Source organism: Poeciliopsis prolifica, unplaced genomic scaffold (assembly GCF_027474105.1).
Source record: "Poeciliopsis prolifica strain line A6 unplaced genomic scaffold, Auburn_PproV2 SCAFFOLD065, whole genome shotgun sequence".
NCBI classification, from domain to species: Eukaryota; Metazoa; Chordata; class Actinopteri; order Cyprinodontiformes; family Poeciliidae; genus Poeciliopsis; species Poeciliopsis prolifica.
The window spans coordinates 495,276-511,801 of NW_026562440.1; the positions used below are offsets into that span (position 1 = coordinate 495,276).

Below are 16,526 nucleotides of genomic sequence, written 5' to 3' on the forward strand. Positions count from 1 at the left end.
AATACTGTTATAAAATACTATTTCTTTACACAGTCTGGTGCTAGTGTTCTGGTGAAATCTAGAAGAAGAAGAAGAAGAAAAAACTTCTAACCTGCTAAAGGTATTGGATTTATAATCCACAGTTGCATTTAAGATTAACCTGAAATCCTGCAGCAAATTTTTTGGGGGATTTATTTAGAAAAAAGTGGAAAAGGGAATATTTGACACTGGTACTAAGTTGGAGGAAGAAATTACATAAACATTGAATTGAGTTTTAATAACGTCTCAGGAGAACACAATTTAATATAAGTAAAAAAAACAACTAACTTGAACAAACAAAAATAAATAAATAATCAGGAGACACAAATTCCCCTTTGCCCATTTTATTGGATGAAATTATAGAAAAATAAATACAATGCATATCTGTAAAATGAACAGAAATATTTTGCTTTAAAAAAAAAACATCTGTATATTACTTATTATGACTGCACAATAAGAGCACAAAATAACAAGCACCTACTGCATCAAGTCTGTTATAAAATATATGGTTAATTAAACAAGTTACATTCTTTATAATTTGTTTTACAAAAAGAGAAGAGTTACATGAGTTTTTCATTTATACAAAGACAAAAAAAGAGAAACCAAACAGGAGATAACATGAACAGACAGAATGTACCTGTTAAAGGTACTAAATAGGTGAAGAACAATAAAGTGAAAACATTTGTTCACAGTTTAATAGGCCTTTTGAGCTGGTCTTCTTGAGGTATTCTGTGTTTTGGTTCAAAAGTCTGTCATCTTGCCAGAATATTATTCCAGCAAAGAATCGTTGGCTTTTCCTGAACTAAATAAAATGGCATAAAAATTGTTTTCAAGTCAATTTCAAAGCAATATTCAGACAACACCACTCTGAACCTTTACCACATAGATTAAGAAGTCACAAACAGCTTCGGAGTCGGAGGAGTGCAGAGGAAACCAGAACAAGAATTTTTGGCAAGTTTTTACTTTGTCCTGTAAACTTGGAGAAACGTCATTTTTGGACCATTTGGTTTACTTCCTGCAGCGCTCAGCACTGCAGTTTGCTGGGGGTTAAACCAAAGTTCCCATTGGCTTCTCTCATCTTCTCCTTGTGCCTGGCCTGGACGAGGCCGTGCACCACTTCGGCCAGGGTCATGCGACCTCCCGCTTGGCCCGCTGAACACTTCTCTCCTCCAACTCTGCCCCTTTTACTGCGCATGGTGGTTATGAAATATGTACGAACTTTCCCGTGGCATTCACTTACCTAAGGCATCAAGTAGAGAAATAAAATGTAAAGGATCGTTTTTAAGTCACAGTCAATGCAATTTACTAAGGTATACGGTGTTTATATAAGCAAAGTCTTGCAAAAGTGTTCATCCCTTTTGAGGTATTTTTTCCCTACATCTTGTTATGTCACAATAACAAATATTTTACGTATGCGACTGATATTTTATGTGGATCAACACAAAGTAGAACATAATTGTGAAAAAGTACATGTGCACTAAACAAACCAGAGCTTTAAAGAAGAGAAGCGAGAATAAAGCTGTTAAAAGAAAGAAATAAGCCCTCACTTTTGCTATTCGTTTCAAAGTATATGTCTGAATTAAGTAAATAAAGTATATGTCTGAATTCAAATATTTTTATTCTTAACTGAGCCTAGAAATGACTTCAAATTGCAGTCTTATGACACTTTATCTTACCCCCTTAATAAATATCTCTCCTCGAAGTTCCAGAACAAATCCCCATTCTGCCAAGATCTTACGGGTGGCCTCAGGAACCTGAATGCGTCCGCTCACACCTGTGCTGTCCATGCGACTGGCCAAGTTTACTGTCGATCCCCAGATATCATACTGGGGTTTGCTGGCACCGATCACACCTGCAATCACCGGTCCGTGGGCAATACCTGGAAGAGTCCAGTGTTAAGTGTTTCTTTGGAGGTTTGTGACCAAAGACATCACAACAGGACGTCACAGTTTCTTGTCCATAGGCCTTTAAAACCTTCTTGGATTGTGTGGCATCTTGAAAAGTGTCAATAGAAATCTGGTGGCTTCTACCAGAAAAGTGAAAATGTGCCATCGATTGATTTAGCCAAATAAGTAAGACAGACATGAAGTGAATCATCTTCAATGAAATGTTTTTAAAGAACAAAAAGGTGCCAAAAAACAAGGCTTTTTTAAGCTTTCTATAACATGGGTGGAAGGAACTATGTGGAGGAGCTCAGTTACTTACCCACACGCAGCCCAAAGCTTTGGGCAGAGTGGTTGTTTATCTCTCTTAAAATCTCCTGCATCGCCAAAGCAAACAAAACCAGCTCACTCAAGTGATTCCACTCATCCAATGATCCCTAGAAAAAAATGCAGATTGATTGCCCGTGAAGCCAAGTCATGTTCCAGAAATAAAATTTAAATAAACTTAATCTGATGATCCAATAAGTTACATAGAACAGTGGAAGAAGTTTATATACACTCATCTAAGTCATTCTGTCTTACTTTCTGTTTTATTAACAACAGAACAGAAATGTTGGAGTACTGGATCTATTTTAGGTAAAACAATGAAAGTGTAAAATCTCACCTGTTTGTTTGGAGCTAAACCAGACGCTGCCATGTAACAACTTCCAATTGTCTTGATCTTCTCCACGTAGTGGAAGTAAGATTCCTCCAATAGCTTGTTCGAAGACAACAGTACAAAAGCTTAATTTTTTTACATCTGTGCTTTGTCATTATTTCTGTATTTTTTGCCATGCACATAGTAGTTCTTCCAAGAGGCAAACTAATACAGATCCCAGGGTCTCCTGCTACATACTCACCTCATCGAAGCCGGCTATGATCTCGTTAAGCAGTCGGAGACAGTCCACTCCTTCATGTTTGACCTCCTTCTCCTCAAAGTACTCATCAAACCCGGCAACAGAAGCAAACATAACACCCACTTCATCGTAGGACTGGGAATAAAGGTCCTACAGAGAAAATTGTGACAAACACATTAATAGGGATTAATTGATCAAACAGCTGGAGACCTGAAGCAACAAATTTTCCGTTGATTGCAGATTTTTCCTTTACTCATTAAATGCATTAAAACTACCAGTTTTGGTCAATATGCACAACAACCAACAACATGTCAGCTGTTGTTTTTTAATGCAGTTAAAAAAAGAAGCTAAAGCCTTTTTTTAATTCAGTCTGATGTTTTAATTTTGGGGTCTGATAATGATTTGGAACATAATCAACATGATCTTGTGATTCCTACATTTTTTTGTGAAAATTCTATCGAAGAACTCGCTGCACATTTCCCCTTTCTCAAAGAAAGTTGAGCCTTTATAATATAAAAGATCAGAGTCAGGTAAAATCTGAAGGATTTCCACTTAAAAAAAATACTGGACATTGGTATCGGCCAGGAAAAGCCCGATCGGTGCGTCAACGTTTATCATTCAGCGCTAACCCAGGTTGTGCATTCACAGAAATGACTCTGCAGCCTCTGGGAAGAGATGCCACCCTTACCTCATCGTGTCTGCTGCGCTCCAGAAAATGCTGTGCGACATGCAAGGGCAGGATGTTGTGCAACAAACACTCGTTGTGTTCTCGCAGCTCCCTCATGTCCTCCACCTCCTGCTGAGCCTGCAGACGCCACAAGAAGTCCAGTCTGGCAGTGGCCTCCCACTGGAACGCAAACAGAGACAGAGTCACCATCCACTTTGGAATGCAGGTTGAAAACATGAAGACGTCTCAGCGACACAATGAACAGGGAAAACAGAGAAAATAATCAGCTCACAAATACCTGCCGCCCGTTGTAGAAGACAGCTACAATAAACATCGCCATGAGAAGAATAGAAATACATTTTCTCCTGATATAGTGGGACCTGAGAAAACAGAGAGGAATAAAAAATGTTACAAATACATCTTGCATTCGAACGGACCGGCTTGCTGGCAAAATGTAAAATCAACCGTAAACAAACTGACCTGTGCTGGGCGTCGCTACGTGTGAGCGTGACAAAGGCGAGGTGTATGAGGTAGGAGTACACCATCACCACCAGCAGCAGCACCGCCAGCTTCAGCAGGGAGTTCAGGCGCAGAAACACGGCACACGTCACCATGGCGACCACGCCACTCAGCACGAAGATCTAGAGGATTGCAGCAGAGAGGACAGGAAGATTATAATCTAGAGTTATCGACAGCGCTCTCCACATTTATTGAAAACCCCGTTGGAGATGCGTAAAAGTCCTTCAATCCAATCAGTGGGAGTCCTCATAACGCAGTTAAAAAAGAAGCTAAAGCCTTTTTCAATTCAGTCTTGAGCAAATATTTTCCTTTAAGTTGACCAGTGTTTAGGAACTTTTTCTAAGTAATCCAGGAGTTTTAGTTCCACAACACTGTGAATGCAGTGGAGGATTTCTCTAACCCTCCTGACAGTACGTTGGCAGATACATGGAAGTAAGATGATAAATACAATACTTTTTTGCATAGAAGAATCTTGGGGGCTCAGGATTACATTAAAAAAATATGACTTTTATTTGCCAATCAGTCGTCTGGGAGAATGCCATGCCAAAACAAAACAAACAAAAGAAAAAAAAAAATCAAACAACTTCTGTCCTACCATCACAAATGTAACTAAACTCACATTACTACCACCCTGACTGGAACTGATAAACTGATAAAAAAAAGTGAAGCATCTCTGCATGTTCACTTTCCGTAGCATCGTCATGCAAACACTTTGGTTGGATATGTGCTGAAGCAAAGCGTGAATATGAGAGAAAGTAATTAATGTCACTGTTGAGCACAGTAAAGGATGTGTGATGCTTTGGGTCTGTTGCTATTCCAAAGCACTTGGAAATGTAATTAAAGATCAAGACATCATGAAGTCTTTCAAATACTAGAAAGTTTTAAATAAAAATTTAGTTGCCTTTGCCAGAAAATGGAAAATTGGTCACTGAAGGGTGTTTGCAATTACCCAAATGTGATATAAAAACTGAAGAAACATAGAAGAGACAATGTACAAAGAAATGTTGCATCTTTATCCGGAGGGCCAAAGAGTGTGGCCTAGAAAAATACATTTTTGACATTGTGTTAAAGAAAATAAAATGTGATGGGACCAGTATGTGAAACAAGATGAAACCAAACCATTCTGCCTCTACCTCAGGATAAATGCAGATGGAGAATGAATGTGAGCCTGGGCTCTTCTTCTCCATAATGTCAGCTTCTCCAGAGGCTGTTAGGACACACCACACCTGGATGCAACACACAACGTGAAAAACTGTTCACTTTCCATGACCTATTTGAATTTTATTAATTCGTGTACTTGCAAACAAAGTGCTGAACTATTTTGGCCAAGTTACAGCAGGAGATCTTTGGCCACATGGTGGCAGCAACAAACAAGCTTTCATCATGGAAACTTTGCATGATACTTGTGAAGATGCACGTTTTCATTCTATGCACTTGTGAAATAAATGTTGTATTTCCTTAATAAATCGGCTGTAAATTTGGTCCAAAAAGCAAACGGGAAACATCAAATGAACAAAAAGTGTGTTAATTTTCCCATCCCTTGTGTCCATTCCGACCCTCACCAAGTCTGTCGACGCCAAGCTAAAGTTGGTGAAGATGGCTGTGAGAGTGAGGAGGTTTCGGGCGCTGTTGTTTTCATGGATCCAGCAGCAGAACTTCTGCAAAGCGGCTGGAGTCCACTTGAACTCCTCGGCCAGGGCAACCAGCAGCAGTAGCAAATAGGCAAGAAGAAAGAGGGAAAACTGGAGGACAGCGGGGAACATTCTGCAGGTGGAGCACCCAGCAAGGACAAGAAGAGGAAAAATGTTTATCCAGGACAGAAAATCGAACAGGATGGCAAGAAAATTTTGTCATTCCCTGCCATCTTGCATTTGATTGTTTTGGGGTTTTTTTCACTCAAATTTTTTGGAACAATTCCAAAAAGTATAGTTTTGCTTATGTCTTTTTTAGTTCTTTATCTCACAGTTGTTTTTTGAGACGTCATTATTTTTCTTAAATGCTGGTAATCTCTTAAATAGTCTATCAAATATTTAGGTGTAATGTTCCATGTCTTTAATATTCTGCAACTTTAATTCTTCATGCTTCCTGCATCACAAAAAAACATTAAACAACTTAGCATCTTCAAACCTGGGAGTAGGAATGATGGCCTGGGCAGCCATGAGGAAGAGGAGCACGATGAAGGAGCAGACCATGTTGGAGTTAAACATTTCATCTCTGATCTGGGAGAACTAAATACAACAAAGTAACTTGTTTTAGTTAATTTAAACTATTTAGAAAAATCTGTCATATTAATTTCTTAATACTAAGAAAAAGTACATTACCTCCATAGACTGATTATGAACTGCAGCTATGCTGTACCTTGTTCTCTAAGTGTGTGTCTTTGAACACCAGGGTCAGAGCAGTGATGTGCTCCTTGCGCATGCGCTCGCTGCTTCGAACCTCGATAGCGTGTTTGATGCGTTTGTTTATCTCTCTGGAGGTGCACTGCCATAAACTGGGCAGAGAGCCGTTGGTGAAAGAGGCCAGAATCTGTGAAGGAGCAACATCAAAAAAGACTGAAGCAAATAAAAAGCTAAATAATAAGCACATAAATGTAAACTCCTTAAATCTATTTTGTGTCCCTTCACTTACGCAGTTCATATCGATAGCATGACCAAAAGGGACTTCTGGGTTCCAGGTCCGAATGTTCTTCTGGACTTTAATGGGCTCGGGATGGTCGTCTTGAGTCCTGCCTTCTTGAGGACAAATAAGGAAGGTGTCGATGTTGTGCTTTCGCAGAAACTCATTCCTGTCACGACCATGACCGTCTTCTGTCTTGTATGTAGTTCCCAGGCAATCCAGGGTGGCCCTGGAGATGTGGATACGTCTGGATAAGTGACAAAAAACAAACACGGGTTACACATCTTTTCATCACGTCAAAAGAGACCATTCAGGTGCTTTTCTGTGCTTATTCATATTACACCCACCCAGGTATTCCTCCTGCTTCCAGCTTGTTGGCAATGCTCACATCCCAGGACCAGACATCGAACTGCCATTTCTGCAAGCCCAGCACCCCACAGAGGACGGAGCCGGAATGGATACCAATCCTCATGTTCAAGTCAAAGTTCAGGTGCTTCTGGACGAGTCTGGCATTATTAAAGCAATTAAAAAAAACTTTACTGATCCCAACAACTATAAAACTCATGATCAAGCATCACCTGATATCATTTTAGAGTTTTAAGTAATTTTTTAGAGGCATTTCCTTTTAACAACCTCAGTGCCCCCTCATAAAGAAGAGGAGAAGAGATGCGTCTTGTCTGTGTTCAGAACAGCTCTGTCGCAGAGGTACTCAGTGTGGGTCGAAAATTATTTTTCTCACAGCAACAAACTGAACTTGATCTCTGATGAATGATGCTGTCAGTGCACATTCTGAACAGCTCAGATGTTTTAAAGCACTTTGTGTTAAAACATGTTTTGTCTCCTTCAGTATGGCGTATTTGTATTTTTTGGACAAAAAATAAAATACAGAATCTTCCTCACTAATATTATTATCAAAATATAACATCTAAAAAAGGAGATAAAATTACTTTTTTTAGAATCAAAATGCACTTTTGAGGTCTTTCTAGCCTTACTACCAAACTTCTCTGTGGATTTTATGAAATTTCAGTGCTAAAATCAAACCCACTGCTCACTGGGTACTTAAACTTTAACTGGGATTCTTTTCTTTGGTCTGATTAGGTTAGATAAAACATGAGGACCAAATAGGTTGTCTATCTGGGCAAACCCATGTAGGGCCACCATGGAAACCACAACCAAAAATTTTGGAACCCATATTGTTTGCCCCCATTTATCCCGTATACGGCCCACCTAGATATGCAGGCTGGGAAATATACAGAAATATATGTTTCTGTATGATTTTATGTCAAGCTTTATTGAAGCTTGACATAAAATCAAGCTTTTAACTGAAAAGATTTTCAGATCAGATTTTAACTGGAAAGAAACTAGTTGAACACGTCAAAAAGAAGAAAGCATAAGAGATCCCAAACTCAGCAATCTTGAGAGCCTGTTCAAAGAAACCAGTGTTTGTGTTTTCATTTATTCACACAATCCAGGTATGCACACTCATTATATATCACTCTCTTTCTGTAAGGACATTAACTCTGACCGTATTGTGCTGATCATAGCCAGGCCCATTTCTACGCAGTGACGTGCATGAGCAAGCTGCGGCTCCGGTACTCCTGAAACACAATAGTAACAGTCTCCCAGTATCTTTATCCGCAAACAGTGATGCTCCTGTGATAAGATATAAAAGAATAGCTATTTAGAGTACAGCCAACAGAAAAAATATATAATTTAATATACACAGCTGTGAAAAAATTAGGACATAACACATGAGTAAAAGAAGCTTAATATTTGTTGTTGAACTGCAATTAATTTTAATTAAAAAAAAAACAACATTAGACGTCAATATGTGAACATTACAAAAAAAAATAACTCAATATGTAACAGATTGATTATTGTCCGATCAATGTGAGAGGTCACAGAGAAATGATGCAGGTTCTGACCTCAGCGAGTCGGTCAAAGCGTCCAAAGAGCTCATTAAGGGTTAGAACCATTTCCTTGGCTGATAGGTTTATAGACAACTGGGTGAAGCCCTTAATGTCTGCAAAAAGAATGCTAGAGAGAAGACAGAAACAAGAATAGGATTTAAAGGGCAATTTAGACATCTTTAATGAGTCAGGACAAAATTATTGTTTGCCTAATTCAAAATCTTACATTTCGAATTTTACATTTTAATGTTTGCCTAATTAAAAAACCTTTCATTTAATTCATATTTGAACATATTTATTTTATGAATGGCAATCAAGAGGTCCACAATCATAAAGGTCATGAATCGCAGAGCCACAATCAAAAATGTGTGCCAGTGTAAGTACCTGACATCTTTATACTGGTGGATGTAGATCTTATGAAACTCGTGAGGGTTGAGTTCGTTCTCCAGGGCGCTCATGTCAGCGATCATTTCTAAAGCAACAAAACGAGGGAGGATTGACAGGACCAGTCGCTCCTGTCAGGCGACAGCACAAGGAAGTAATCAATGACTGGCAGTTCAAGGAAAATGTAAAAGAATGACAATATAGCTGGACTAAAAACCCACCTGTTTACAGTTGTATTTGAAATGTAATCAATTACAAATTTAACGATGGCACTTGTAATGTTTTGATTGTTGATTCTGTTCCATAACTTTGTGTTTTTGTGTTTGTGACAATGTAATGCACTTTGAAATACCCTGATGCTGAAATGTGCTATGCAAATAAAATTTAATTGGTTGATTGGTAATTATCTAAAAGGCTGAATGAAAATAAAAATTTGAGAAATTAAAAACTGGTGATTTTTTTGTTTGTTGTCACTTTGTACCTGTCTTTGGTTCTCTTGCTCAAGTTTAAGGCGACCCTCAATGCAGCGCCGCGTCTCCAGAAAAACCTGCCGCTGGGAGTGGTCTGTCAGATAATGGATGAACAAGCCAGCTGTGTTCATGCCCATGTACAGCAGGCCTTTGGCAAACACCTGGAATCAGAGTTGATGTGAGACATTTTCAAAATGTTATTTCAAACGATAAAATCTAGAACATTTGGATGAAAAAAGGTTGAAGGAAATCACTAGCTAACAACAAAATAAAGTAAGAACAAAAAGAAATGAGTTTTATTTAGGCATTTCCTGGAACCTTGTCCAGCACAACAGAATCCACCGACGGTCCTTATCTTCATCTCCCTACTCTCTTGTCTACCACAGAAAGTCACTCATAAAACTTAATTTAGTCCAGAACACAGCCACTCATGTCATGTCCAAAAGCCACTTCACAAGCACGTCTCTCCTGTCTTGCAGATTCCTCACTGGGATTCAAATTTCAAATGCTTCTTCTTACATTAATGGTCATACATGTTTCTTCTTTTTAGAGACACTTGTCTTTTTTACCATGTTGTAATTTTTTTCTTGTGAGTCTCCAGAAGGATTTTTTTTTTGTGTGTGAAAACTAATCTTTTCCTATTTGATTTACTTACCTTATTCAAAAGCAAAGCATCATTGTAGTGGAACCATATCTCCATCAAAATGTGCAGTATTGGGGTGAGGAAGCCAGCACACATTGCCCACAGCAGAGGTAATGGCAGCAATGTGTATGTTGCAAACAATGTGAACAAAATATACCATGATGGGTCTTTTTCTAGTCCATAGGCCAGGCCCCCTAGGATCTGTGTGGTCTGTGACAGCCAACTTGCAATGCCAGCATAATGGAGCCACTGTGGGGACATGGAGTCTTTGCAGGTTAATACCAGAATGCAAAGAGCTATAGCTAGCACCATGAAGATGCCAGTCAAATAGCCACGCAAACGATCCGTAACAGCATCCGGGGCCAGTGCCAGATACAGAACCAACATGTGGAGCTTAGTCACTGCATCGATTACATTGGTGATGGCGAGAGAGTTCCTCCTCTGGTGAGAGGAGTATTGCTGGTAGAGTTTCTCCAGATCGCGGGATTTGAAGGTGTGCCCCAGCATGGGTATGTAAACACTGTGAACAGTGTTACACCAGTGGACAAAGAAGTCAGCGTCGCTGGTGTAGTGCTGCGTTGGAACCCTGATGCTGCCATGCGTGCTGGTGGAGGTTCGACTATGGACTCTGAATATGGAGGAGCGGCGTTTTGTGACTCCCCGGGAGGCGTTGCTGCGGATTTGATTGTTGATCTCATCGATGTAGGTATCAGTCACAAAGATTTTTCGAGCTGGTTCCACGCCCACCTGATGAAAAAAGGAAATCAGTGGTTTGCAATGGAAAATGGCTTTACTAGAGAAAGAAAACATGGTTTTTCACTTTTTCTCATTGTCTATGGTCTACTTTTGTCATATTCTAAAGAAAGTGAGTGAAATAACTGGCGCATTTTCACAATTTTGACTGTGGAGCATCATGCGGAGGTTCTATTTTACTACGAGACCCAAACTGGGTGGAATTGAGTTGAAGTGTTACTCAACTTCAAATGCAACCTAAACACAGAAAAACCAAGGTATAGACTGAACCGTGAATCACCTGAGAGCTGAGCTCTTGTTGGGTAACGATGTGTTTCACTGCGTTCTGCCACAGCATCTTTTTCCGCCTGAGCCCAGGAGACAGTGTGGCACTCAGACATGGAGGTTCATGAAGCTCCATCGGAGAGACCTGCCTGGTGTCAGCATAGGTCACCATGGTGACCTCAGCTGGCATCACCCGGTGGGCTTAGATCAGGAGGAAGCTGAAGACTTGAGGTGTACCAGAGGGAAGGAGAAACAGTGGCAATCAGACGCGAACAATTTCAACATGGAGCCTTAAAATCTTCTACCGTTTTCAAACCAATTTCAATAAAAAATGTGATACCGGTTTCACTGCAACTACATTGGAATTTGTTAATTTGCTCAAATCTGCTGCATTTGCATACCAAACTTCTTCAGAAAAATGGCTCGAATTAAGAGAGATAATGTCGATCTTGTCATTTTTACCAATTCCTTTGTGCAGAGAAGTTTTATTTCCAGGACGCTAAAGACACTGATGTTATTCATACACTCTTCAACTCAGACTCTCACTTAACCTTTCTAATTGGAATCGGGTCAGTTCTTGGAGTTGACTATTGAGCAGAACTGTCTGTGCTTTTAACCACTCAGCACTTGTCCAAGTTGTGTAGCTGCTTTTTGATATCTAAGCATTATCTAAATACACCCAGGTTCCATCAATGGTAATCTGTCATGCAGCAAACCCATGTTTCACAGATAGCATAAGGTTCCTAATCTAATATAAACTGTGTTGTTCATTTGAACAACTGAGAACAACTGTTTTCCTGAGATGAAATGATTATCCAACATACAATTTGTGTTGATTCATTCTTTAAAATATCAGCAATGTGCAAAAATTCTTAATTTACTGGTCATAAATTCCAACTTGTCATTTCTTGTTTTTAAGAAAATCACTGAAGTTAGTTGTTGTATCATTGCAAATCAGAAAAGGAAGGAAGAGGTAACCAGCTTGTCATAATCCACTTCTGCTTCAACATTTAATGTTTTCAACATTTCTGTTCATGCATATATGAACAAAGTTTTAGGATTTAAAATGGAGCTTTGAAGCTCTGATGAAATTTTAGAATATGCATATTAATTTGACCACTTTCATTAAAACAATTTACTTTAATTATATCTCCAAAACTGCAACACAGTTTTGGTACTTATGAATAAGTCATAAAGGAGTACATTTCTTAAATTCTAAAGATAACAAGGTAATGTTAATTATAGCTTAAATTTAGCTCGTTTTATACCTTCTTCTACCAACTAAAAAGGTACAAAAATGTATAATTTGATCTGTTTTGAGATTCCTGAGGCAGATTTGGGTATGCAGCAAACACTCAAAATAAGACTTGTTGGCTCCACATGTTGGCGTGTGCTGTGAGGAAGGCAGCTTTCAACTGAATTATCTGGTAGCCAGAATTAGCTCTGAGCTGGTTTATGGAGAGTTAAACTCCTCCAGGTCCTTCTTGCCTGCATTCAAGTCTCTAAAAGTCCACTATCACCAATCTTCTTCTCTCAAAGATTAAGCGTCCACACACACAACAGGCTGGATGTAAAAAAAAAAAACTATATATATATATCTGTTTATAAAAAACGCTTTGTCATTTGGGCATTTAGAAAAAAGGAAATAAAAGTGGGAACAAGCAGAGTTTGTCTTTGTGAATCATGTTTAATTACTTGAGCCTGTCAGTTACCAATATGTATGTTTCAATGCTGGAGTCCTGTATACTGTTTTTGCAACTATTCTGTGTAATTTGTATCATGTAGGTTACTAACCTCTTTTGTTTTACATATTATGCCCCCACTCCTCAAATCCAGCACTTGTCCTAGGATAGATGTAACCAGCTTGTCATAATCCACTTCTGCTGACTCCATTGGACAGCAATCGTAGACAGATATCATAATAAAGATGTATCCCATACAGGGAAAAAAGAATAGTGTAAATCCTGAGGTAAAGAGGACTCTCCGGCACTAAAGTTATCTTCCCATCAAAGATGTGTGAACTCGCTTCCGGTAAGTTAGGTCACCACCTGGACGCGTTTGAAATGAAGTCAACAACTGCCACAAAGCGAAGCTGCGGAGTGAGGAACACTAAGAGGATTAATTAGTCAGCAGCCACTCTCTTTGCCCTGCAAAGCTGAGTTCACTGTCCTCAAGATGGGGCCAGGATAAATGCAACACTCTCATCTATTTAAGACAACACAGACACATCAGTGAAATAGCATTAGAACAGAACCATATTCGCGACTCTCTTTCCATGCAGTCTTATTCATGTAGTTCACTGTGTCACAGAGGCGATTTCTCGCACCCTGCATGATCTGTCTGTACAGGCTGTATACAAATAAAAACACTGCCAAAAGGTCTTTAGAATCTGCCGGCGCAAAAACAGCCAGGCTGACTCACCCACCTCCTCTACAGCACCCAGAAGGGATTCGGCTGCATGCAAATGAAACTACCTGTGTTGTACTTTCTCTTAAAACAGATTGTTTTAAAGGTAAAAGCAGAGATTCATTTGGCTAATAAAGATGCTTCTTTAAGATTTTGTGCGCTAAGCCTGTGCTTTGTGTTTCATGAAATTATAACCAATCTAAACCAATTTTATATTTTAAATACTGTAAGAATAGTCCAGCACTGTTTATGCCTTTTATACAAGTACCCCACTATTTTTTCACACAGACACTGGTTATTTAACTTTAATTACACACAAAAATCCACCCATCCATCCATTTTCTTCCGCTTGTCCGGAGCCGGATCGCAGATAAGCGGATCTTTACAGGTTATTATTTGTAAAAGCTCTATTAGAACCTTTTGATTAGGTCCTCTATCTTCCATGGTAGGCTTTTTTCTGTTGCTAATTGAAACTGATTGTTTTCTTGCAGTATTTGTATACATATAAAATGCTGTATGTGGGGCAGGTATTCACCTTCCAGCAAGACACCAAGCCTAACGTACAACCTGAGCTACGATGGCATGGCTTTGATCAAATTACATGTGCACCCGTTAAAATGATCTTGACAAAGCTCAGACTCATACCCAATCAAAACAATTGTGGAAGAATGTAAAATGTTTCCAGACACTCTCCACAATGAGCCTGAACTATTTTTCAAAGATGACTTGACAAACATTTCAGTGTCTAGATGTGAACATCTAACAGTAACGTACCGTGAAAAACTTTTAAAATGTTTTTGCAGGTGCTTTGATAGGAAGACTGAACACCACACCTTTAGGATTTTAATTTGAAAATAATAGTTACATGTCGTTTTCCTCCACTTCCTCCGTGTTTGTGTTGGTTTGTCTTGTGAAATAAAAAAATGCATGATTCTAATGTTTCAAAATCAGACAAAGAGAGATGAATATCAATAATAAAAAAAAATTAATAAAACATTCATGAAGAAAAACTAAAATTAGGATTAGATGCTTGAGTCACAAAAAAATTTAACACAGTTTATCTCAACTGTTTGTGAAAAAGGGGAGATAAATGAGAGGGTTTGGTGCTTTGAGGACTCCTGTGTATAATGAATAAAATCTGTATTATCGAGAGCAACAGTCCTGAGTATTGCGGAGCACTTTTTCTCACTTGCCACATAATTCCCGCGTCTCGGTGGTGGTAAGCTGTTTAAAGTTTTTTAAACTGCTAATTGTTTCCAGGCAACACTCAAAGCCCCTAAGGCTGATCTGATATGCTTCCATCTGTCCCTGTGCGGCTATGTTGCTCAAACCTTTTATGCCGATTACTGTGCTTCTAAACATAGCTGGTCTTCAGGTCTGGAGCACATAACTTATACCACAACTGAAATCAAACCATCGTCTTCCACTCACAAAGCAACGCATAACAGTGAAGAGCCTTTTGATGCGTCTCATGTGATGCTGTGAAGGAGGAGGAAAGCAGCGAATATCGCTTTTGGGGTTTTAAATCTTCTGATTGTTACTGTTGGTCATCTGCTTGCATTTAATTCACAGTTTCATTCAACACGTGATGCTGGTTTGGGCACAAGCCTAGATACAGATTAGTGTTAAGACCAACTGCTTTGGATGCCCAGTAATTAGATAATTCTCATTTGCACCAAAGCCAAACTAACAACAGAACTGACCCTATGGCCTGGGAAACCGTGCCAAGAACCTCACTGATACCAGACACACATCTATTTATGTCCGCCGGTGTGCAACAACGATAACTCTTAGCACTTTTGCGTCCTGCATTGCGATACATTACATACTTCTGGGTCAAATTGCTGAAATCTTAAAGTGTTATCATAGGAAGGCAGTGCTAGCAGTAGTTGGTCAAGCTATATTTTGCTTAGATAAAGAACAGTAGGTTATAAATAGCAGCTATAAATAAAGTGTAGATCAATTGGGGACAAAAGCAGAGTCTTGAAAGGACTCTGCCTCAGGTCTATTTGAAGTAACAGGTTTAACTTGATTTCACAGTCTTTTTTTAACACTTTTTGTGCCATTACCCACTCATATTCACATAACTTTTCACAACATTTATTTAACTTAGATAATATTTCACAAATTAGTTTCTTTGACATACAATAAAATAAGCCATCCTCCAACATATTTTGTTCTCTAAGTGATTTTAAGCTTTTTCAATTCAGAACAAGACTCAAGTCTTGAATCCTGACTTCAACACTTGAGTGTTTGTGGGGCTGTGTTAGCAGTGACATACAGTCACGGCCATAAAGTTGCCTAAAAAGTCTGCAAATAAGTTGTAAAGATTTTTAACAGTTACTTTTATAAATAAAAGTGACGATAATAATGTGACTTTAAGTTAATTTTACCAATCCTTAGCTTGCTGTTGTGCCATACTCTGTATATTTTGTGACAATGGATTGAAAAGCACATTGTGTTTGAAGCTTGGAATATTATTTTAAAACCTAAACCTGCTTTAAACTTGCTAAACTTATGGCGTACTCTACAGTCTTCGCCATCCTGTAAACGAAACACGAACCTCACAAAACTGCTGTTCTTATTCTGGGAATATTAAACACTAGTGGACCAGTGGCGTGAGGCTGATTGCTTGTACAAATGCATGCCACACATTTTAGATGTTTATTTGTAAAACAATGCTGAAAATCATTCATCTCCCCCCCAACTCCTCAATTATGTGAAACTTTGTACTCCTCTATCACGTAAATGTAAATAAATGCTGACATTTTTGGCTGTGACAAAATGTGGAGTCTTACAGCAGGCATATACTTTAGAAATAAAATATAAGCCTATTTGATGAAACTAATTTCTAGATCTAAATGTGCATCACAAACATCAGACACATTACTTCAGCATGAGGAGGCCAGCTATATTAGAGGGTGTTTTCAGAATTTGATTAATGTTCACACAAACATGTTTAATAGTTTTATGTTTATGTATTAGTATTCTGATCATTGCTATTTCTATAACATCATATTTGCAGTATACAGCCAACAGCTTTGTCAGACAGACAACACAGGATACAGACAACACAGGATGCGAGCTAATTATG

At 38.8% G+C, this 16,526-nt stretch overlaps 1 protein-coding gene across 1 annotated transcript; it reads right to left on the reverse strand.

Annotated features, from left to right (window-relative positions):
* Positions 1 to 373: 373 nt before the first annotated feature.
* si:dkey-206f10.1 (adenylate cyclase type 8) lies at positions 374 to 13,101 on the reverse strand. The gene is made up of 21 exons (XM_055019975.1): positions 12,821 to 13,101; positions 11,043 to 11,251; positions 10,022 to 10,756; positions 9,378 to 9,527; positions 8,897 to 9,027; positions 8,528 to 8,639; positions 8,128 to 8,255; positions 6,950 to 7,108; positions 6,615 to 6,849; positions 6,342 to 6,512; positions 6,111 to 6,211; positions 5,546 to 5,747; positions 5,117 to 5,209; positions 3,945 to 4,105; positions 3,763 to 3,844; positions 3,486 to 3,644; positions 2,801 to 2,947; positions 2,566 to 2,658; positions 2,224 to 2,338; positions 1,695 to 1,897; positions 374 to 1,258 (listed from the first exon to the last, which is right to left on the reverse strand). The coding sequence occupies exons 2-21, from the start codon at positions 11,214 to 11,216 to the stop codon at positions 1,043 to 1,045; spliced, it is 3,567 nt and encodes a 1,188-aa protein (XP_054875950.1). The 5' UTR covers positions 11,217 to 11,251; positions 12,821 to 13,101; the 3' UTR covers positions 374 to 1,042.
* Positions 13,102 to 16,526: the final 3,425 nt, after the last annotated feature.

Excerpts from the sequence above, each read along its gene's own strand:
- si:dkey-206f10.1 (XM_055019975.1), bottom strand. The coding sequence starts at position 11,216 with ATGCCAGCTGAGGTCACCATGGTGACCTATGCTGACACCAGGCAGGTC. Across the intron at positions 3,845-3,944 it reads CGTAGCGACGCCCAGCACAG|GTCCCACTATATCAGGAGAA; the intron begins GTCAGTTTGTTT and ends CTGTTTTCTCAG. Across the intron at positions 2,339-2,565 it reads GTTTAGCTCCAAACAAACAG|GGATCATTGGATGAGTGGAA; the intron begins GTGAGATTTTAC and ends ATTTTTTTCTAG.